At 41.2% G+C, this 23,918-nt stretch overlaps 1 protein-coding gene across 1 annotated transcript in view; it reads left to right on the top strand.

The window, feature by feature from the left end:
- The window catches only part of LOC310990866 (metal transporter CNNM4), a 64,924-nt gene that overhangs the window by 7,222 nt on the left and 33,784 nt on the right, over positions 1–23,918 (top strand). Inside the window, exons 2-3 of the mRNA XM_083978396.1 lie at positions 21,887–22,030; positions 22,333–22,467. Of these exons, the coding sequence (XP_083834522.1) occupies positions 21,887–22,030; positions 22,333–22,467 (279 nt within the window). The remainder of the gene's footprint in view (positions 1–21,886; positions 22,031–22,332; positions 22,468–23,918) is intronic.

Raw genomic sequence — 23,918 nt, 5'->3', positions numbered from 1 at the left:
TGTTGATTTTTTTTGGTTGTGATTACAACAGTAGTGACGTTGGTTATATTATTATGTTTAGTCAGAGACAGAGCTTTAATGTTACATTCATCTTTAATCACTCCATCTCTGCTTTTCATAACCTCAGCTGTGTATATAAACTATTAAAAATGTTGTTGGGTATCGGTGGGAAAAAAAAAAGAGTTGTGGTGCATCCCAAGAGCGAAGTGTGTGAGCAGGAATATGAATAACTGAAAAAGCAGCGTATTTTTATGATAATATGTTATTCTGATGTAGTCTGACCACAGAGCGCCGCATAGCTGAGCAAATAATGAGTATAAACAAACCAGGAGTAAGAATCAATCATAGTCCCATATGTTATACACAGCTTGATTAATTGTTCCTGTGTACTAATTTTTCATTGTGAACTTTATTTTACTAACAAAACAAGTAAAAGATTGAATAGAAATGATAAGTCCTGCTAACACATACAGATTGAATGTAGTGTACTTGTGCTGGTACTGGAGTTAGAATAACTTAAAGACTAAATGACTGTAGTGTGGACTTGACTTTTTTACTCAGATCATTCAAAAGGGTTAGGGTTAACGTTGCCGGTGTGATAAACTCTGTGTGTTTATTTAAGTTGCGTTAACTATTGTGACACTCTCGTTTCTCAGCTGTATTGACTTGAGCAAAAACCTGATTTACTTGTTAAAACCATAAGAACCTATAACCTTAAAAACACCAAGTTAATGTTCCTGTGAGAGGAAAATCAAACCTATAGTTGAGCTGTGTGACGTCCTATTATTGCAACACTTGTCTCTAAGTGTCTTTAAGATCTGTGTGTGTGTGTGTGTGCACCACGGAGAAGTGGGCGGAGCCTCTTTGATCCAACGCTGTAAAATGTGCTGTTATAAAACTCATAATGTGAAGAGAGCAGATAAGGAGGAGGAGGAGGAGGAGGGCAAAGGTCCAGTTGCCCCTCCCAGACCATAGTAATGGATAATGGATACCTGTGTCTATACGTCTTGAGAGGCACTTGTAGTATAAAGAGGGTGTGTAGTGCGTTTGTTTACTTAGTGAAGGACCTGCAGGGGTGTGTTCAAGAGCCAAAGTTACGTATATATGTATACTGTATAAATATATATGTGTATATATGTGTGTGTGTGTGTGTGTGTATAGATATACTGTATAAATATATATGTGTTCTGACAGTTTACCTCCATGTGTTCACAGAGGATCTGGAAGTTAAACCCTCTTATACACCGTGTCTTTAAATTCATTCACAAAAAAAGAAAAGAAAAATCAAACAAAGTCGTAGTAAATCGATGTTTCATTCACAACAAGTTGCAAAATCTATGTTTTCTCTCGTTTTACATTAAAAAACTCCTCCAGAGTTAGAGATTTAGGCTTTAATAGTACAACTATTGTTTATCAATACTGATCATTGATCCGGCTTTTTAATAGAAGTCACATTGGTACTTTTCTTTTTTGTTAATTTGTAGATCAGAATTAACTGTTGCTCTTTCAATTGATCGCAATCTAATTAACATTTTCCAGCAGCTTTGTTCTGAACAAATTTGGAAATGTAAAACAAATCTTATACACATTGATTCACTACAATACATTTTCTTTATCAGTGGTTTTACATACTTTATTGATTCCTCCAGTGCAGATAAACTCACATCTCATCAATACTATGGGACCTGTCTATCACCAGGTGTCTGTACCCATCTCTTGTTATAATAATAATAATAATAATAGAGACAGTCATCAATACTGTATAGTCTGACATTTCTGCTTCACTGTGTGTGTGTGTGTGTGTGTGTGCGCTCAGCAGCCTATCCAGTCAACATGACGCGACCTTTTCGACCGACTATGAAGTGAACTTATTAGATGCGATTAAATTTTAATGACATCGCCGTAAATAGTAACAGCAGATGTCACAGAACAATGAAAAAACTTTATTTATATACAACGTTAACATATGAAAAGTGAAATAATGGTTGGTGCAGTTGTAAAAAATTATATAAAGCAAAACTGTCATGAGGTTTTAAACTCATGGACATCGGGTGAAGTCACATGACGACCTCGGAGAGCAGACGTGTCACATGTTGAGCCCTCGGGAGGTGTAGTATACTGTTATACTGTTATACTGTTATACTGTTATACTGTGGTATGCTACATTTCTGGATGTTGCTTTGGTAACAACACTACTGAGTTTAAGCCCAAGTGGAAAAACACAACGACCCTGATGAAGGCTGATGAGCCGAAACGTGTCGGTCAAATAAAGTTGTAGGCTAAAGCTTTTTGTTCTTTTCAAGTGGAAAAACACATCAGTTTTCTTTTCTTTTATTTTATTGATAAAGAACAAACAAGTCGTCGTTTGAAATAGTGAATTTAATCTAAAAATCGACACAAAATCTAAAACTAGTGATCCTTCCTGGTTCCACCTCTGCAACTTTATTGATCACGGAGCCCACAAACAGCGCTCCATTCAAATCACTGATGCATAAATTTAAATTCAAAGTTGCTGTTTTAATAGTTTTTCTTTTTTATGAGTAAAATCTGTGTAGTTTTTAATTTTTAATGTCTTTAAAGCAGAAGTAAGTGATATATTTGTGTTAATATAAGTCTTAAATAGTTATATCTTCCGACAGCAATCACTTACATGGAGTGTTTGGACCGAAACACAGGTCTCTCAGTCACTCTGCTCTGCTCTAAGCCGAGGAGAAAACATTTCTCGTATCCTACAGTTTTTATCCAATGAGGAGAGAGAACGGCATGCAGGGCTGTGTGTGCAGCCAAGGGACGCCGTGAATGTGGTGACGTAGGGACGAGGACTGTTATGGTGCGTTCAAGGAAACTCGTAACTCGTGTTTTTCCGACCTGTGAAGTCATACCAGTTCGATCTGGTACGAGTTCATGGGTCGGAAGTTACGAGTGGCCGTTATAGTGACTTTCACCGGTAAAACAGGTCGGAAAAACATGAGTGGGTTGCCTGGAACGCTACAAAGTCGTAAGTTGTGACTTGAAGCTGTAATTTACGGTTTCAAAAGCCTGCCTGGAACGCAGCATTAGCCAAAACGACCGGACCACTCACTTCTGCTTTAAGCATAAATATCTTTAAAGGTACAAACTTGGGTGCCGCTCTGAGTCCGTGAGTGTTTCCCTAAAAATAAACCACACACGCTGCCGTTGTGTTATTATTCAACGGCTTCTTCTGTTTGTTTTGTTTTGGTGTGTGTGAACCACAAACTGCAGTAATTAAGGATAATTGTTTTAATTGGCTGCGACGCTCAAGACCAGCTCGATGTGTTTTTTTTTTTTTTTTTGTGGTTGTCACGACGTCTGAGCATTGTCTGCTCTTTATCAGTGTTTGGTGAAACTTATCAGCGCGGCCCCACCCTCCATCACACACACCCACCCACTCACTCAGTGTGTTTCAGTTTAATGACCGTTGTTCGACTGTTAAGAGGCTGCAGTCAAACCTGTCGTCGCATTAGAGTGTAGCGTTGTGTGTTAGTGTTGTGTAATGGGACACGTGTGTGTGTGTGTGTGTGTGTGTGTGTGTGTGTCAGTCATGCAGCCCCTCCCTCCTCTGTTTTCTCTTCATTCAATCAAAACTGAACAGTTCGCTTTGTCATGTGATCTGAGAGATTGACCTCCACGACCTTTGTACTCTAACACACACACACACACACACACACACACACACACACACACACACACACACACACACACACACACACACACACACACACACACACACTGCTGCCTTTCTTAATGAGACAAAGCTTATAGACACACACACACATACACATACACACACACACACATACAGACACACACACACACATATATATATTAAACAACATTCCTTCCTCAGCCGACTTGTCTTAACTCTTATTGTAACCTGAACCTGACGTCGACCTCTGACCTAGATCCTAACTCTGTGTGTGTGTGTTACTTAAGTTAATATTTTTATTTCTCACTCTCATTCTTTTCTATCAATCTTCTTATTTATTTATTTCTGCTTTAATTGTCCATTTTTAAACCTATTTCACGCTGTTTTCAGTCAGTATCACATGTGTATGTGTTTTCCTTGAAGTCCATTCAGTCCTATATAAAGTCACATTTGTTGCACTTTAATTCGTTTTAACGACGCCTACGTGTGTTGTCCATGATGATTGATAAATAAATGAATGAATAAATAAAAGACCAGCCTGTTTAGGAAGTAGTTATAAAAGTAAATCCACTATGTGAAGTGTAGAAAGCAGAGTCTCTCAGCTCAGAGTGACAGATTAGCCAATCTCAGCCCGATAAGGTCGTCACAGCCCAGACCTGAATCTCCACTCCTCCTTTCTCTACTGTGGGTGTGTCTCTCTCTCTCTCTCTCTCTCTCTCTCTCTCTCTCTCTCTCTCTCTCTCTCTCTCTCTCTCTCTCTCTCTCTCTCTCTCTCTCTCTCCGTCCTCCATCTCCACCTCCACTTCCCTTTTGTTTCAGCCTCTTCCCATCTGTCCTTGTTTTTTCTTTTTGTCCTTTTTTTGTGTGTTGTTGTTGTGACTGTCGTCGAGGGAGGGAAGGACCGTCGTCGGTTTCAGTCGCTCTTGGCAGCGAAACACTTCACACAGTCTTTTTGTGGCGCTAGTAGAAGAAGAGGACGAAGAAGAAGAAGAAACACTCACGCTTTTCTTTTCAGAAAGCGTTCAGAAAGGTTATGCAACAATTCACATTAGGGCTGGAGGTGTGCCAGTGTAGCTGAGACAAAAAAAACACACACACATGAGGAGGAGGAGGAGGAGGAGGAGGAAGACTGGCCAAACAGGAATATTTCAGATAACTGGACTCGCTGTTGGAAACATTATTGTCAGATTTGTCTCTAAATTATTAACAAAGAAGAGCTGTTTAGGAATATTTTGGGGGGGAAACAGGAAGTTTTGCAGCATTGTTCTGTTTAGAGACTCTCGTGCAGCTTCATGCAGCTCATTGGTTCAGATTGATTGATAGATATTTGCGTTAGTGACATTTATTATTTATTTTTACTGAAAAATATATAAAATTGAGGATAAAGTGATTTTTATTGGGGAGTCTTGCATGAAACAAGCTTGTTCTTTAAAGGGATAGTTCAACATTTTGGCAAATTGGCCCATTGCCATAATCCCTATAGTTTTAGCAGTAGGTTTGATACCTTTAATTGTCGGTGCAAGCTATTTTTAGAACGGCGGAGCAGAGCCGCGAGCTGCTCAGAGCTACGCTACGGAGGCTCATGGGATTTCTTGGTTTCCCTCATGAAACTCATCAAATACACAATCTAACAACTCCAAAACGCTCTGGTGGACAAGTTGTGACCTGCACATTCACCACGCAATGAGATGATAACAGAACGTTATGAGACAGAGTTGTTTTAGAGGTAAAGGTTTAACCTCTAAAACAACTCTGTAAAAAGGCAATGAACCTACTGCTATGACTATAGGGATTATGGCAATGGGCCAATTTGCCAAAAATGTTGAACTATCCCTTTAACTTAACTTGCAAAATGCTAATTACAAGAAAGACAGAGGTTTTATAGTCATGGGGGTCACACTGTTACAGGAATCCATCTGATTTTACTTCCCATTGATGAACAGTGGGTGGACTCATCTTCCTCGTCTCCAGTACGAGGATGAGCAATAGGAGCAACTTTCTATTTCCTGTTAATCTGTCTGGGATGTTAAACAGTGAGTCTAATGTTAGGTCAGTGTTTAACATAGTAAAAACTTCTCTCTGAATCCCACTCCCACCTCTCTGACGTCTTTTAAAAACACTTTTTTTTTTATCCTGAACTCTCTCTCACACACACACTCCCTCATCAGATAACCTGAACCTGTGAGGCAGAAGCAGCAGCATCACCTGACTCTGTCCTGTTCCTGAGGAAAGTTGTGTCTGTGTCTTCACTTTTAAGAGATGAGTTATGCTGAGTCACTGATAGTAAAACACACACACACACACACACACACACACACACACACACACACACACACACACTCAGCAGCTTTCAGTCACTCACACTCCTGTCAGCTGACTCGCTCCCTGGTTTGTGTGAGATAAAAACCTGCAAAACAGATTTTTTATTTTTTCATTTTCACCGTCACATGTCACAGTTTCTAAAAACGTGCAAGAAGCTGTTTCACCTGAGAAACATTCAGACTCTTCCAACTCTTTTATCTCCTCCAGTGTCGGCTGAGAAAATCTATTCTTCCTTTTGTCTGATGCTTTTTATAGGCGATAAAACGATTTAAGTATCGACTCAAAGCTCATTAACTCTCACCACATAGCACTTCCTGTTTCCTTCGTGATCCTTAAAAAAATACATGAAAATATTAAAATGTTAAAGTTCAAAGTGACTCAAAACAACTAAACTATAGGATGATGTGAAAGGGCGTCGTCGTCACCTGAGATTGTTTCGACTGTTGGATCATGTGACATTAAAGTTCATTACATCAATGTGATTGAATTCAATTCAGTTCAATTCAAAACTTTATTTATAAAGCGCATTCATGCACAAGGTATGATGATATGTTAATATTCACAGCTTGTTCCCATCGGACAGTCAGTTAGGCTTTCAGACAGAGAGTTTTCAGGACCATGTGACATGACAGATTTCCCAGGATGCACTGGGCACACCAGCAAGATGGCTGCAAAAACAACTAAAAGAGGTGCATTATTGTCAGTATTTCCACCATCAGTAAATTATTTTAAAATTATGCGTCCATCTTATATTCCATTCAATCTTGGGCTAACAATACAATACATTTAATTAATATGTAAAGTTAATGTTTTACAATATACAGACATTTTATAACATAAGACAACATACACACACCATGAAGGCATTTGACCATAATGACATGACATAAACATAATGAACTCACGCGTCAACAGAGAGAGTTTAATCTTGTGTTCATGTATCACAACCCTAAAAAAAACACTTTGATGCAGTTTATGTTCGCTCATGTTACATCTTGTTGCTAATTTACACACCAGTCCCACGTTTTTACATTTTTTCCATGTGTGATAGATAGATAGATTGATTGATATAGATTGATTGATAGATACAGATGAAGTCAGAAAATTACAGTTTAAGTCATCTGATATCAATACATTATGATGCACACGATGACATATTGCACTAGAGTAGTGTTGGTGTTGCACGTTGTAGGGGAATATTTCCAACCCATGTTGATAGGAGCATGAATGAGGAATAGGACTGAGTGTAGAAAAGATTTTATTTTTTGTGGGAAACCAGAGTTAAACAAAAATATGTATTAAATTATGTTAATATATATTAGATTAAACATGTCTGAGGAGGAACTTTAAGGATTATTGTCTCGTCCCTGCACCTGGAGTTGATCTGAGACTGAACGTCGGTCCTCGACCTTCGTAACACGGAGCCGAACCAACACATTCACTGTAATTACAGTAATTATCAGACATTTGCACCAACACCTGCAGCGCTCTGTGCACTTGTGCGCTCGGTCCGGTGCTGCAGCAACGTCCAGCGGCCGGAGATCAGACAGGAGCCGTCGCCTTCTCTCTCTCTCTCACTGTTTTCTTATCGTCTGTTCGTCCATCTGCTGCTGCTGCCTCTCTCTCTCTCTCTCTCTCTTCCTGTCATGTCACTGGAGCTCAAAGTGCTGACGCTGCAGCTGCTGCAACTTCAACTCCGTCTCTGTCTGTGTGTGTGTGTGTGTCTCTGTGTGTGTGTGTGTCTGTGTGTGTGTGTGTGTGTGTCTGTGTGTGTGTGTGTGTGTGTGTGTGTGTGTGTGTCATATCAACACTGCAGCCGGACCAACCATGTGCCACAGTGATATCAGTCAGCAGCACGAAGAAACAGCAGCTCAGCACAAATGACTTGATTTTCCCAAACACACACACACACACACACACACACACACACACACACACATTGACACATGCACACACATTGACACACACACGTCTGTTTTGTTTGAAGTGAAGTTGTGCGACGTGTTACGTTACACAACTCTGGGCCTGATAGAAGCTCAGCTGTGGGATGAGCTTTTTTTTTTTTTAAGTTTCAGATTAAAGCGGTTTATTAGCGACAGTGGGTGGAGACGGTTTGACCCCAACGACTCTGAAGATAAAAAGTAACTCAACTGAAGTGAAACAGGTTTTATACAGATCAATACGAGCTTTAAATAAAATGTCAAACTGATCAGAGAATGTGTCCGAACATTCGGTGTCATGGAGACGATCGATCAGTTGATGACGTCGTCTGATTCACCGACAATAACTGGGAAAGAAACTGAGATTTTCATCAGGGATCATGTTTTTTATCATTATAACATGTAAACACACAGCTATTGATCATTTACGAGTGTGAGCACAGCGAGGATTAACCACAGGTGATCGGTTTGAAGGTCGTTGCTGATTAGAATCATTGATTACCATCCACCAGTCATGTATTTATAATGAAAACTGGTCCATAATAACTGTCGGCCGATCAATCGGGGCATCTTTAATTTTCGTCCTCGACTAATCTGTTGATTATTTCCGTGGTTTGTTCAACAACAACAAAAAACTTGACTCTTGACAACTGTCTCTGTGAAATTTGATTGAGAAAAATTGTCTCAGTTCTTTATTGATAATGAAAATAATCATTAGTCGCAGCTGTAGATAAAAACCAAAGACACTCAGTTTGATGCCAGGGAGACACAGAAAACTAAAAAATGTGAGAATCTGCAGCCATTTTGTCCAAAGGGGATAACTTCAAATAATAAACGACTGTCAGAATTGTTGAAGAGCAAATTTCTGTCAACAGACTAATTGATTAATTGATGAATGTTTTCAACCGACTGTTGACACTGCAGAGTCCCGATGCTGAGAAATCTAGAGAAAAACTTGTTCAATCTTTTGGCCCAAAAAAAGACAAGTAGGCTACATGTGAAAATATTAGTTTTTTATTTTGTAGTAGTAGTTTTATTGTCATTATATTGATTGTCAGACAAAAATATACTGAAATTTAGATGATTTAAGACAATTAAAACAGTTTAAAGGTGTACAGAAATGGCCGTTTGTCCTGTTTGTCGCGCCGAGTTGTCACGAGCTGCAACACGAGTTTACCCGAGTGAGGAAAACGAATTTGATTGGTCGTTATCGAGCGGGCGGGATATTCAAAGCTTGGGGCGAGCCCGAGCTCCGTGTGTGTGTGCGTGTCTCAGACGTTTAATTGACGGATGACGGATCCAATATCAGTGGCTGGTGAATCGTGTACAGGCTGACGTATAATCCGTGCGCCTGCATTATCCAATGCGGGAAAAACAATTACCACACTTTCATCCCGGATTTACTCAAAAATAGAATTTTGCACAAAGTTTGGCCTACAACGTCTGATAGATGAGTTATTACACTAATTTAAGGACCCACAGTGGGCTCAAATTCAACTTTCTTTTCTGTACAGCTTTAAGACATAAAAAAGACGTCAGAGTGATCAGAAGATCTTGTAATGCTGTGACTCTGTGGTTTGTGTTTCACCTCCTCTGAGCCACCGTTCGTCTGAACATCCTCCGCTGCGGTTCACGACCTCGATACGAGACGAAGTGAAGTGAAAATTTTAGTTTCTGAAATAATCAGAAAAGACAAATTCAGCTGCTTCTGCTCCTTAAAATCAGAGCAGCAGCTCAGATTGAGGCTGAGAAACAGGTTAGAAGAGTTTGACCCGTCCTGCACAACAACAGGCCTTTGTGTGTCTGTGCACTGTATTTACACAAGTGTGTGTGCGCGTGTGCATATTTTGCAGCCGTGCGTCTTTGTTTCATCCTCTCCCCCGGCGTGTGTGTGTGTGTGTTTTGCAGTCAGTTTGTGTGTGTGTGTGTGTCTGTGGTCAGTGCTGCTGATATGGATGTGGACCAGGGTGTGTGTGTGTGTGTGTGGGAGGGAGTGGGGGGGGGTTGTGTTTTGTATGTGTGTGGTATGTGTGTGTGGCATTCCTTTCCCATACAGACTCATCTCTCTCTCTCTCGTCTTTTTTTTTGTTTCCGATGTTTCATGTCAACACAGATGAGCTCAGAAACAACCTGCAAGGTCAAACAATACAATGGATTCAGTTCAACTCACGACGACGAGTTACATGTCTTGTGTGTACATGTACATACATATCATATATATTAATCAGCCAGGTGGAAAAAAACCAAAATAAAACATACGTGACACGGAAAACTCAGAAATGTTGGGAATTTTGTGTGTGGAAGGTGTTTTATTGTTCGTTTGGTGGTGAAACGCTGCTGAGTCAAAGAAAGAGTCGCTGCAGTCTGGAGCTCAGCAGCGTTTTAGTGTTTGTCACAAAGGTTTCTCTCTGTTCCTGTTTTGGTCGCTCGCTCTTTTGGTCCGTGTATCTCTAGCTCTCGCGCACGTTTGCAGCGTCTTTACATGAAAATAAAAAACATCTCTTCCTAACTCTAATCCACATGTTAAAGGGATAGTTCAACATTTTGGCAAATTGGCCCATTAATCCCAATAGTTTCAGGAGTAGGTTCGTTACCTTTAATTGTCGGTGCAAGCTATTTCTAGAATGGCGGAGCAGAGCTGTGAGCTGCTCAGAGCTACGCTACGGAGGCTAATGGGATTTCTTGGTTTCCCTCATCAAACTCATCAAATACACAATCCAACAACTCCAAAACGCTCTGGTGGACAAGTTTTGACCTGCACATTCACCACGCTATGAGATAATAACACAACGTTACCAGACAGAGTTGTTTTAGAGGCAAATACAGAGACTGCTTGCTGAAAAACTGCCTCCGACTGGAATGCGCATCAGTGGTTTTGCATGAATTTACCTTGGAGTTGTTGTAGAAATCCCATTAGCCTCCGTAGCGTAGCTCTGAGCAGCTCACGGCTCTGCTCCGCCGTTCTAATAGCTTGCACCGACAATTAAAGGTAACGAACCTACTGCTATGACTATAGGGATTATGGCCCCCATGGTATTATTTACTTAAGCAGCTACAAAAAATATTAGACATGTGCGGTACCACACATCTGGCTGGAAGGTCTCAATGGTTCATGAACCTTTTTTCCATCATTAAATATTAAAATGGAGCTAGTACTGCATGTTTGTTTTCCTTTTAAATAAGTTCAGTATCAAGTGGTAATTCCACCTGCCATAACTGGCTCTCTCTGTCTTGTCTCTCTCGCTCTCAGACACATTGAATGATCAAAATGATGAAGATTATGTCACAGTGTGTGTGATATTCACACACACACACTGTAATAATATCTGCACCTATTGATTGACATGCTGTTATTGAGTTTTTTTTTCTCCTTAAATTAATTGTTTTCTGTTTGTGTATATACTTTTAATATAAAGTGTCAAAATTTTGTCATTGTGTGTAATGGCTGCACTGTTGCCGTGTCGCGCTATAGGTCCGTATAATTTCCTGCTTTTTTGTCCTTGGCCAATCACATCCCTGGTCTTTAAGTGTAAAATCTACCGTTGTTTGTATCGAGGACAGAGACTGGATGAAGGTTTAGTTTCCATAAAGCAGTCGTCGGCTGTGCTGCTGCACTGCATCATGGGTAGTTTGTCTCTCAGCTGGTTCCTCTAATGAAGCTCTAATGACGCTGCAGAGAGACTCGGCGTCTCTGAAGTCGGCTGCTCCTAATGATGATGAGGGCCATAATGCTGCTGAATGACAGATGGACGTATATATTTAGAGCTGAAACTACAGTATGAAGAGACGCTGTGGCTCAGAGGAAGGAAGTCAGAAGATCGGTGGTTCGATCCCCGGCTCCTCCAGGCTTCATGTCGAACACAAAATTTACCACCAATGTCTCATCAGTGTGTGATTGGTTGAAAACAAGTTCAATATGTAGGTAAACAAGCTGTATGACTATGTGTGTGTGTGTGAAAGGGTGAATGTGATTAGTGGTGTGTCTATCAATTAATCAATACATAGAAAATTACCATCAGGAAGTTTCCTGCTCCTCAGTTGTGAGGATTTCAGTCATTTCTGTGTCTGATTGGCTGAATATCTTTTTGCAGATTTCACCTTTAGTCTTTCGGGAAGTTTGATTGGTTCTTGGTCATAGTTTTAGACCAAATTGTTTATTGATAATCTGACGAATTAAAGTGATAGTTCAACATTTTGGCAAATTGGCCCATTGCCATAATCCCTATAGTTTTAGCAGTAGGTTTGTTACCTTTAATTGTCGGTGCAAGCTATTTTTAGAACGGTGGAGCAGAGCGGTGAGCTGCTCAGAGCTACGCTACGGAGGCTAATGGGATTTCTTGGTTTCCCTCATCAAACTCATCAAATACACAATCCAACAACTCCAAAACGCTCTGGTGGACAAGTTGTGACCTGCACATTCACCACACTATGAGATAATAACACAACGTTACCACACAGAGTTGTTTTAGAGGTAAATCCATGCAAAACCGCTGATGTGCGTTGCCTTCAGGAGCAGTTTTTCATCAAGCAGTCTCTGTATTTACCTCTAAAACAACTCTGTCTGGTAACGTTCTGTTATTATCTCATAGCGTGGTGAATGTGCAGGTCACAACTTGTCCACCAGAGCGTTTTGGAGTTGTTGGATTGTGTATTTGATGAGTTTGATGAGGGAAACCAAGAAATCCCATGAGCCTCCGTAGCGTAGCTCTGAGCAGCTCGCGGCTCTGCTCCGCCGTTCTAAAAATAGCTTGCACCGACAATTTTACCAAAATGTTATCTTAAAGCAGATATCAGTGGAATGTTTTTGTTAATATAAGTCCTAAATAGTCCTATTTTCCGTCAGCAATCACTTACATGAAGTATTTCAGCCTAAACACGAGTCTCTCCGTCACTCTGCTCTGCTGTAACCCGAGGAGAAAATTTTCCTTGTGGGATACAAGTGTTATCCAATGAGGAGAGAGAACGGCATGAAGGGCTGTGTGTGCAGCCAAGGGATGCGCGTGAATGTGGTGACGTAGCACGAGGACCAATTGATGCCTGACAAGGGCGGGGGCTGCTAACTCATGGTGCGTTCAAAGAAACTCGTACTTTGTGTTTTTCCTTCCTGTGAAGTCATACCAGTTCGATCTGGTACGAGTTCACGGGTCGGAAGTTACGAGTGGCCGTTATAGGGAACTTTCACAGACAACAGGATGGTAAAAACACGAGCTACGGGTTACCTGGAACGCTACCAAGTCGTAGTTGTGACTTGAAGCTGTAACTTACGGTTTCAAAAGCCTGCCTTGAACGCAGCATTAGCCGAAACGGCCGTGCCACTGATATCTGCTTTAACTATCCCTTTAACCAATAATTACAGTGATCAGCATGTGGTGTTATATGGATTTGTTTTTTTTTTGGGGGGGGGGGTCTCCCACTTAAGATTATGCTCTAAGACTATAGCGAAGGAGAGGAAGACTCTGGAGAGCATTCATGACATGATTGTTGTTCATTCCACACGGCATCACTGTAGCAACTAAAATAGAGACATCATGTCATGGAAAAGGCACTCAGTGTGTGTGTGTGTGTGTGTGTGTGTGTGTGACCTCTCCCTGTGGTGCTGAGTCAATATTTCAGAGGAAGTGGGACCCCGGGGGACGCACTTACCCTCAGTCACTGCACAGTCACTTGAGAGTCTATTGACTTCTACGGAGCACACACACACACACACACACACAGACTGAAAACACACACATACACACACACACACACACACACTGGGTACGAGGAAGTTCAGCCAAGTCCACGCTGCTGCCGCTGCTGCTGCTGCTGCTGCTGCTGTTGTGCGTTCAGCGTCTGACCTGCATCAGCTGAGTCCACAATTTAAAAGAAAACACACACAAACCCACAGTCGCGTCGCCAGCTCCCGTTCGCCTGATGTGCAGATGAGACGGCGTTTGTCACAAAACACGAGATAAGACGACCCGAAACCAGGGCAACACACACACACACACACACACACACACACACACAGTCACACACACGCGGCTGTCACGTATCAGGCCGACGTGATGCGACGTGACAGCATGAGAGTGTTTTTGGTTAAAATCCGTCCCTCCCTGTGTCGGTTTGTGGCGCTGTGAGCTGCGGCCGACGGCGTCCTCGACTCTGTCAAGTGTTCAGACTGATTCAACTTCTGTCAAAACGACCTTCTACTCACTCAGTTTTTAAACTTTAACTGTCGACTCAGAGTTTGAAATTTTTGGTTGATTAAGACAATTTTTAAAATATTTTTCGTTTCCTTTTTCCATTTACGCTTAAAAAATAATGAGTCAATTTGAATGGCTTGTGTGCATTACGATTATCACGCAACTGACAGAAGTTGTTGCTACTGGCATTATCAGTTAACTCACTGCACCTTACTCATTTTTACCTAAGAACCTATGTATGAATAGCTTAGTATTGAATGCACAATAACAAGATACGTTTATACACTGGCACTAGGCCCAGCATGATATAAAACACAATTTTATACAGTATGGGGTCCTTGTTTCATCTCTCCATCAGTCTGGGGGTCGTTGGCTTTAAATAGGTTGAAGACGCCTGATTTATACTGTTAGATAAAAGTTTTAAAACAGATGTTGACAAAAAGTTATTATTGAAATACTTAGAATGTCTCAAAAGACAAAAACAACATCGCATCATGAGTTAAAAGGATAGTTCACCCAAAATTCAAATTGCACTCATTATCTACTCACCCTCATGTGGACTAAGGGCTGGGAGAAGTTTCAGAGTCCTCCGTGGCTTCTCTGAGTTACAGGGGGTCTCGGCGTAGCAGTGCATGTCCATGTGACGGTTGCAAATGGATACCAACTGTCTTCGTAACAAAAAGACACACCAAAAAACATCCAAATACCTCCATGCTGCTGGAGAGATTTGCACGAGATTTGGATGGACCAGGAAGAGGAGCTTGAAATATAGACTTATTTAATTTTTTTCGGAACAATTTCGCATTTCGGGGCTTCAATACAAGACGGACATTACATACGAGCAGCATGGAGGTATTTGGATGTTTTTTGGTGTGTCTTTTTGTTACGAAGAAAAGTGGTATCCATTTGCAACCGTTATATGGACATGCACTGCTACGCCGAGACCCCCTGTAACTCAGAGAAGCCACGGAGGACTCTGAAACTTCTCCCAGCCCTTAGTCGACATGAGGGTGAGTAGATAATGAGTGCAATTTGAATTTTGGGTGAACTATCCTTTTAACTCATGATGCGATGTTGTTGTGATACTTTTGAGACATTCTAAGTATTTCAATTATAACTTTTTGTCAACATCTAACAGTATAAATCAGGCGTCTTCAACCTATTTAAAGCCAACGACCCCCAGACTGATGGAGAGATGAAACAAGGACCCCATACTGTATAAAATTTGTGTTTTATATCAAGCTGGGCCTAGTGCCAGTGTATAAACGTATCTTGTTATTGTGCATTCAATACTAAGCTATTCATACATAGGTTCTTAGGTAAAATGAGTAAGGTACAGTGAGTTAACTGATACTAATGCCAGTAGCAACAACTTCTGTCAGTTGCGTGATAATCGTAATGCACACAAGTCATTCAAATTGACTCATTATTTTTTAAGCGTAAATGGAAAAAGGAAACGGAAAATATTTCTAAAATTGTCTTAATCAACCAAAAAATTTCACCATTGACCCCTTGTTGAAAACCTCAGTCTGTTAATTTCTCTTAAATCATTTTTATTCTTGCAAAATGTGGTTATAAAGTGGACAGACAGACCGACACAGTCATGGTTTTATAGTAGGACTGTGTATTTCGAAGAATTTGGCGATGTTATATCTGATAGCTATGTCCCATTAGGCAGTTATGATATGATGTAATATAAGCAAAGTGATATAATTAGTTATTCTAAACAACAGTCTATTTTAAACAAATTAGTATTGACACATTTGGTTTATTTTTATCCGGTCAGACTCGTACTTGTATTTCACAGCTTCTGCATCGTAGTAAAAACCTTTTCTGTAACATGAACCAGAGGATTTCATCAGGACTCAATCAGTAACAATCAGTGTGAACAGGAAGTTAAAGATAAACATCAGGAAATGAAATTTGCAAACAGTGTTTTCAATATAACACACTCAGTGGCTGCAAACATCCAACATGACACTATGATATAAATACAGCAGTTACAGGCCGACACTTCATTAAAAAATCATGGGCAACCGTGTAAACTGTTTTCTTTTTATTTGAACTTCAGATGCAACAGATCTAATTACAGACGATGTAAACTACTGATCAGACACCAATACAGAGTCGCTACGGCATCACCTCATAATAAAATACTGCGAGATGTTCTCACACCCTGAAACCTTAACTTTGATTTCGCAATTTCTTTTTATAATAGATTAAACTATTTTACATCCTAAACCAGTGGTTCTCAAAGTGGGGTTTGGGGACCCTCAGGGGTCCGTGAGAGAGTTCTAGGGGGTCCCCAACTTTTTTTTCAAAATGTTACCAAAATTTTGAGACATTTCTGGAGAAATAAAAGTAACATTTCTGGAAAAAAGTTCACTTTATTCCAGAAATCTTACATTTTTTTCCAGAAATTTCTCATTACATCATATCATAACCGCCTGATGGGACATATATCATAGCTATCACATATAACATCGCCAAATTCTTAGAAATACACAGTCCTACTATAAAACCATGACTGTGTCGGTCTGTCTTCTTTATAACCACATTTTGCAAGAATAAAAATGATTTAAGAGAAACAACCAAAATTTTTGGTTGATTAAGACAATTTTTAAAATATTTATTTATTTGTTTCCTTTTACCATTCACATTTAAAGATTAAATTTGAATGGCTTGTGTGCATTTTTTCCCCCAGAAATGTATCTAAATTTCTCCTGAAATTCACGTCATTGGCCCTAATTTGAACGTACATTGACTAACATTATTCACTTATTACTTATCAACATTATTCAGACTCAGAACAAACATTTGTGTATGTCTGGTGTTTGTTTCCAAGTTTTGTCCAATGTGGGTGGTGCGGGTGGCGTGGTCTAATTCCTTGATGTAAAAATGTTTGAGAACCAGTGGCCTAAACGATGAGCGAATCATCCGGAGTGGAAAAAAAAAAACTTGGAGGCTTGTTACTCAGCCCCGGGGGGGGAGTGGGGGACTTCAGCGTCCAGACTAAATACACAGTCCATCATCCGCCCACCTCCCCTGTCCCGTCCCGTCCCGTCTCTCACGCCATGACATCACATGGGGATGTCACGGCGGCGGTGGCGCTGGTGGGAAACGGATTCCTGAACGTCCCAAAGTCTGTCGCTGCTAAAAACAAAACAAAACGGAGGGAGGCAAGGTCAAAGCTGAGAGCGTGAGGAGTGTGAGTGTGTTAGTGTGTGTTTGTCAACGTGCCAGCAGCGCCCACTTCGCCAGGACACGCCAGGCAGACATCAAGGACACACACACACACACACACAGAGAGAGAGAGGAGACACTTAAAGCCTTTGGTCTTGTTTTAATTGCAGCTCTTTTTAAACCCCATTGATCTGCTGCTCTGTTTGGAAACAGTCGATGGACCTTTGTGATTTCTCTCTCTCTCTCTCTCTCTCTCTCTGTGTCTCTGTGTCTCTTTTGTTTCGTTCTTTAATCACAACAGGATGTTAGTTAGTTAGTTAGTTAGTTAGCTTTATTTAAACTCGTTAGTACACTGAGGCAAGCCACATTATAGTGCAGACGAGAGTATAAAGCAAAACAAACAAAATACAGAACAGATATACACAATAAAATACAGTAAAGCACAGAACAGATTTGAAATGATTGAATGGGATAAGTGATTGAATGGGATAAGTGAGTTTAAAGGGATAGTTCAACATTTTGACAAATTGGCCCATTGCCATAATCCCTATAGTCGTAGCAGTAGGTTTGTTACCTTTAATTGTCAGTGCAAGCTGTTTTTAGAACGGCGGAGCAGAACCGCGAGGCAAGGCAAGGCAATTTTATTTGTACAGCCCGTTTTTACAAACAGTTTGTCTCAAAGGGCTTCACATGACATCATAACAACATCCTCTGCCCTTAGATCCTCACATCGACTGAGGAAAAACTCCATGGAAAACCCTTTTAACAGGGAAAAATCTGAGAAACCTCAGGGTGAGCAACAGATGTGCAATAGATGTTGTTACAGAAAAAGAAAACAGTTTATAACAGAGAATGTGAGAAACATGGAAATGTTAACAACAGCTGATGAAGGAAGCTTCTGGTAGGCAAGGGAGGCAGGGAGAGGACTACCGAAACGTTACCAGACAGAGTTGTTTTAGAGGTAAATTCATGCAAAACCGCTGATGTGGGTTGCCTTCAGGGACAGTTTTTCAGCAAGCAGTCTCTGTATTTGCCTCTAAAACAACTCTGTCTGGTAACGTTGTGTTATTATCTCATAGCGTGGTGAATGTGCAGGTCACAACTTGTCCACCAGAGCGTTGTGGAGTTGTTGGATTGTGTATTTGATGAGTCTGATGAGGGAAACCAAGAAATCCCATTAGCCTCCGTAGTGTAGCTCTGAGCAGCTCACGGCTCTGCTCCGCCGTTCTAAAAACAGCTTGCACCGACAATTAAAGGTAACGAACCTACTGCTATGACTATAGGGATTATGGCAATGAGCCAATTTGCCAAAATGTTGAATTATCCCTTTAACTAGAGAGTTAGCTGTAGATGATTCCAGATGTGTGGAGCTAATAAGCTGAGACGAGTGAGAGAGTGAGAATAGAAAATAAAATGGTGTTGTTTTCCCGACTTCAGCAGCGATGGCGCCTCCTGTATCATCACCAGGAGTCGTTCACCTGTCCTGCTGTTTAAACCTTTCTGCTTTCATGTGTATCCTCACATGTGCTGCTGTGTGTTTGTCTGGGTAAAGAGAGAGAAAGAGAGAGAGGAGGAGGAGGAGGAAGTGATTCACTCGGGGACCAAACCCCCCTAGATATCCTGTGAGTGCTTCTCTCTGCTTCTCTCTGGCAGCAGCACCATTAATAATTGAGAGCATCGCCGGGGCCAAACCAGCACTCGTCTGGATATGAAATTTGTGTATTTAATTTTATTGTTTTTATAACAGGAAAAGATACATATATTAGCAATAGTTGGTGGTGCTACACAGAACAGTACAGTTTTTTTTGACAAGCGACAAACAGGACAGGTGTAAAATAAATGGCGCAGCGACAGAATAGCACTAATTCAGTTTTTAGACATTAAATTAGAGAAGCACCGATCCAGTTTTTTCCGATTCAATCCGATACCGATACCTGGGCTGAGCGTATCGACCGATACCCGATACCGATCCGATACTACTGTTGAATGAATGAACCGTATACTGTACCTTGCCATGTGAGTGAAGGCATCAGGCTTGACATAAACATTTAACCTTGTTAAAAAAAAGGTAACAAATTAACACAGATATAAATGTACTTAATATTATTAATTAGCAAATAACAGAGTGTACATTAGCAGCAAAAAGAAATAAATAACACTAGATCGCTGTAACTGTATTGCTGTGTATGATATTAATAAAAAAAGAAATGACTGGATCGGGATGCTGGATCGGCCTCATTCATCCGATAATCCATTCATCCAGCTAATTAGTCAGTATCGGAGCCGATATCCGATCTGGGTATCGGATCGGTGCATCTCTACATTAAAATCGAGAAAAGGTTGCCAGATTTTAAGAAAGATTTCCTCTATTGCAGATATGATGTACCTGATTTTCTCCCAAGTGTAATAATACATTTCCCAGCTCTCTCAACCACATTTCGTCTCTCTGCATTTTTGAAGAGTTCATCACCAGCAGAGCATGTGTGTGTGTGTGTGTCTATGAGTGTATGAGTGTGTGTGTTGTACAGTAACTGTGGTTGGGCCGAAGTCCAGCCCCCCCCCCCTCACCCCACCCCGCGGCGGCTTAAAGACCTGTAGGCTACACATTAACAGGCTCTTTGTGCTGCAGCTGTTTGGATGAGTTAATGTTAGAACAGAGCCGTTATCAGCCAGGAATCCGTCCGTCCGTCCATCCATCCATCATATGATGATTTGTTTGTCTCGGCTCGACGCTGTTATGTACTGGAATAATCATATTTACAACCTGACAACCTCAGCTACAGTGTTGCATCATATAAAAGAGCCACCGGTGTCCCAGAATCCGGTTTTAGAGGCAGGTGGATTCACACGTCGACTTATTTCTGTTCCGTTGTAGAGGAAAAAAAAGGTGCCGACTTTTAAATGATGGATTGAAGCCGTCGAACACGAACCTGTTTGTCTGCTTTTTGATGCTTTTGTTTAGTTTTTCCTTCTTATTTTGATTATTTGTGTAAAGCAAGATGAGATAGTGAAGAGTGAGTGTCTTTGTAAGTAGGCGTTTGAGCCTTTGTTTCTTTTGCTTTGGGGCCGTAACAATGAGTTTTCACCATCTATGTATTCATCAGTCAAATGAATATATTTCGAAAATTGTAAATAAAGTTGAGGGAAAAACGATAATTGCACTCATCAAACCTGAAGACATATTTATTCAGGAAAGCTTTCTGCTAAATTTTAGTACACTTTTCATTGTCTTTTCTTAACTTGTGTCCCTTTTTAAATTAAGCCTGTACTGTGGCACTTTGAGATTGCTTAAATGTAAAGTGCATTATAAATAACATTTATTATTATTATTATTATTATCACGTTACGTGCTGCAGCCTCGTCAGTAAGTTTGATCATATTAATTATTATGACCCAGCTTGGTCTCGGCTGCTGCTGTTTGTACACGATCAGTTGTGAGTCTGTGTGTTTGCCGTTGGTGCAGCAGGAAGGTCACGTGACTGAATTAATATCAGAGTGACTGTGGTGGTGACAGAGCAGCGCACTGGTTTCCTCTGGTAGTTTCTGTGAACACACAGAGAGACTTTAAGGCCACAACTCAAGATTCGAGATTCAAGCTTCAAGCTCTTCCTCTTCGTTGTCGTTCAGGAGAAAAGATCAGAGATGCAGAGCAGAGTGAAATCATGAGCTCACGGCTCCATAAAAACACTGATAAAACATAAACAGGATGCAACAAGGGACGCAATAAATATATATGTATATAAACTAAAAGATATTACAATAAGTTATTGGAAGTTATTGCAAAAATTAAATTAAAAGGCCAGTTTTTTCCACACACAGCTCTTCTATTACACATATGACGATTTGATGGTTTTGCATATTCCATATAAGTAAAATGGAATATTTGTTGTGTGGGTTTTATTATTTGCATTAAATGCTTGTCTATAAAATGTACTATGCAGGTTCATATGGTCCAACACAGGCAGCTGGATGCTACGTCCTCTCTCCAGTTAAACGTGTTCAAAGCATTTAGATTGTGATATTGATAAAAGGTAAAATAGGGATCCAGAGCTTGTTTTTAGGAAAATCAATGTAAAATGTAAGATCAGTCTGTGGTTAATCTGGAGTTTATACTTTTATAAACACTTTCTATGTTGTGCAGTCCTTAATAAATGAATTGAATTGAATTGATTGAATTGAATAAAACACAGAAAACCAAAAAGATCACGTATTGAGTCGCCCTGGACAGAAACCTTGTGTCAGGTTTTGGGTCATTTATGTAAAAACGTATCAGAAAGCACCAGAAAACAATGGTACATATGGTATACATGGTAAAGAAGCAGCACTCGTCTGTTTTCAAAGTGTCTGATCGCTCAGTTTCTTCCTGATTCGACCTTTTTAATCCACGTCATCGCCACCAAACATCAACGCCCTCTGCGTCGGGAACTAATGGTTTTTTCCACATCAGTTTCATGAATGAAAAAAAATCACGTTTGCTTCTCCTCTCTAACTCGACAGCCTCTACTGTACGTGCTCTGTACGTAATCAATCAATCAATCAACCGATAAGTAGCTCATGCATTAACGTTTCCTTTTCTTTGTCTCCCTCAGGAAAGTCCCACCTGGCCATAGTGCAGAAGGTGAACAACGAGGGGGAGGGGGATCCGTTCTACGAGGTGGTGGGCCTGGTCACGCTGGAGGACGTGATCGAGGAAATCATCAAGTCAGAGATCCTGGACGAGTCGGACCTTTACAGTGAGTCGACAACGCCTCTCATCTCTTCAGCCGGTTTCATCAATGCGTTCATCAATCAATCATTTATCAGACGTTTATGACTTTATTGTTAAATTATCTGGAGGTTTTTGTCGTTTCATCTCTGAGCTGCACGTCGTCCACAGACCGGTTCTGTTTATCAGACTGATGAAGTAACGACTGCAGGAACTTGATCTTCTGTGAAATAACTGTGTGTGTGTCTGTGTGTCTCTGTGTGTGTGTGTCTGTGTGTGTGTGTGTGTGTGTGTGTGTGTGTGTGTGTGTGTGTGTGTGTCACTTCCCAGCTGATAACCGCAACAGGAAAAAGGTGGCGCCCAATAAGAACAAGAGAGACTTCTCAGCCTTCAAACACGAGAGCGAATCAAAAGTGAAGATCTCTCCTCAGCTGCTGCTCGCTGCCCATCGCTTCCTGGCTACAGGTAGGTGGACGGACAGATTAAACTGCACACACACACACACACACACACACACACACACACACACTAGATTTGTAGTTCTCGAGACCCCTTTTTGTGGTCTTGGTCTTGTCACGGTCTCACAATGTCTCGGACTGGCAGAGCGGTCTTGAAGGGATTTGTAGCCTACAATATCCATGCAGGCACGCTTTTTTGGGGGGGAAATCATTATTTATACGCCCCCTTCAAGTGGTACCAATCACATGCATTTTGAGACAGAGTTGTTTTCGAGGTAAATGCAGAGACTGCTTGCAGACAAACTGCCCGATGGGAACATGCATCAGCTGTTTTACCTCTAAAACAACTCTGTCTCATAATGTTCTGTTATTATCTCATAGCGTGGTGAATGTGCAGGTCACAACTTGTCCACCAGAGCATTTTGGAGTTGTTGGATTGTGTATTTGATGAGTTTGATGAGGGAAACCAAGAAATCCCATGAGCCTCCGTAGCGTAGCTCTGAGCAGCTCACGGCTCTGCTCCGCCGCTCTAAAAACAGCTTGCACCGACAATTAAAGGTAACAAACCTACTGCTAAAACTATAGGGATTATGGCAATGGGCCAATTTGCCAAAATGTTGAACTATCCCTTTGACAAACTGAACTGTTCACATTAACAGGAAGTTATCACCCTCCACCCACCACTCACCTCCTAAATTGTGTGGAGGGTTGGACTGGATTTGATTGGCCTGAAGGACATGAATGCACTGCACTTTAAAGTTGCATTATTTATTATTTATTTATTTATCTCATTCTTGTGTGTGTGTGTGTGTGTGTGCGTGTGTGTGTGTATGTGTGAGTGTTTGCTGTTTATTGTGATCTTACCTGAACTGCTCAGCGTGCTTTTTAATTGCCCCTTGGGGATGAATAAAGTTTTTTGAATTGAATTGAATTGAATTGTTTCGACCCAAACTTTTGCATGATGCCAGCTCTGTTTAGTCAGAACATGAACCTCCTCCTCCTCCTGCCATGTCGGTGAGCAGCGCAGCAGGTCTGGGCCTGCGGCGAGGAGGTTTCACTCTGTTTATTTATTTAGAGGATCTGTTTACGACCCCAGCTGCCCGCCTGTCTGCGTGTGTCCACCGCCGCCGCCTCCTCCACCGCCAACCAGCAGCAGCAGCAGCAGCAGCAGCAGCAGCAGCAGCAGCAGCAGCAGCAGCAGCAGCAGCAGCACATGGAGCCTCTGGACCGACGCCAGCTGGATGTGAAGCCGCCGCCACCGGAGAACACGGCTGGTTAGCGCTGTTAGCTGATCCCAGTCTGGCACGACGAGGCCGTTAGCTCCAGTTAGCTGCTGCTGCTGCTGCTGCTGCTGCTGCTGCTGCTGCTAACATGACGTAGCACTTCCTCATATCACAGACAGGCAGCGTGGTGTGTGTGTGTGTGTGTGTGTGTGTGAACATGCCAGAGTGAGTCTTC

Source organism: Trachurus trachurus (assembly GCF_905171665.1).
Source record: "Trachurus trachurus genome assembly, chromosome: 9".
Classification (NCBI taxonomy): Eukaryota; Metazoa; Chordata; class Actinopteri; order Carangiformes; family Carangidae; genus Trachurus; species Trachurus trachurus.
The sequence above is the reverse complement of the archived record's forward strand: the minus strand, read 5'-3'. Positions and strand labels throughout refer to the sequence as shown.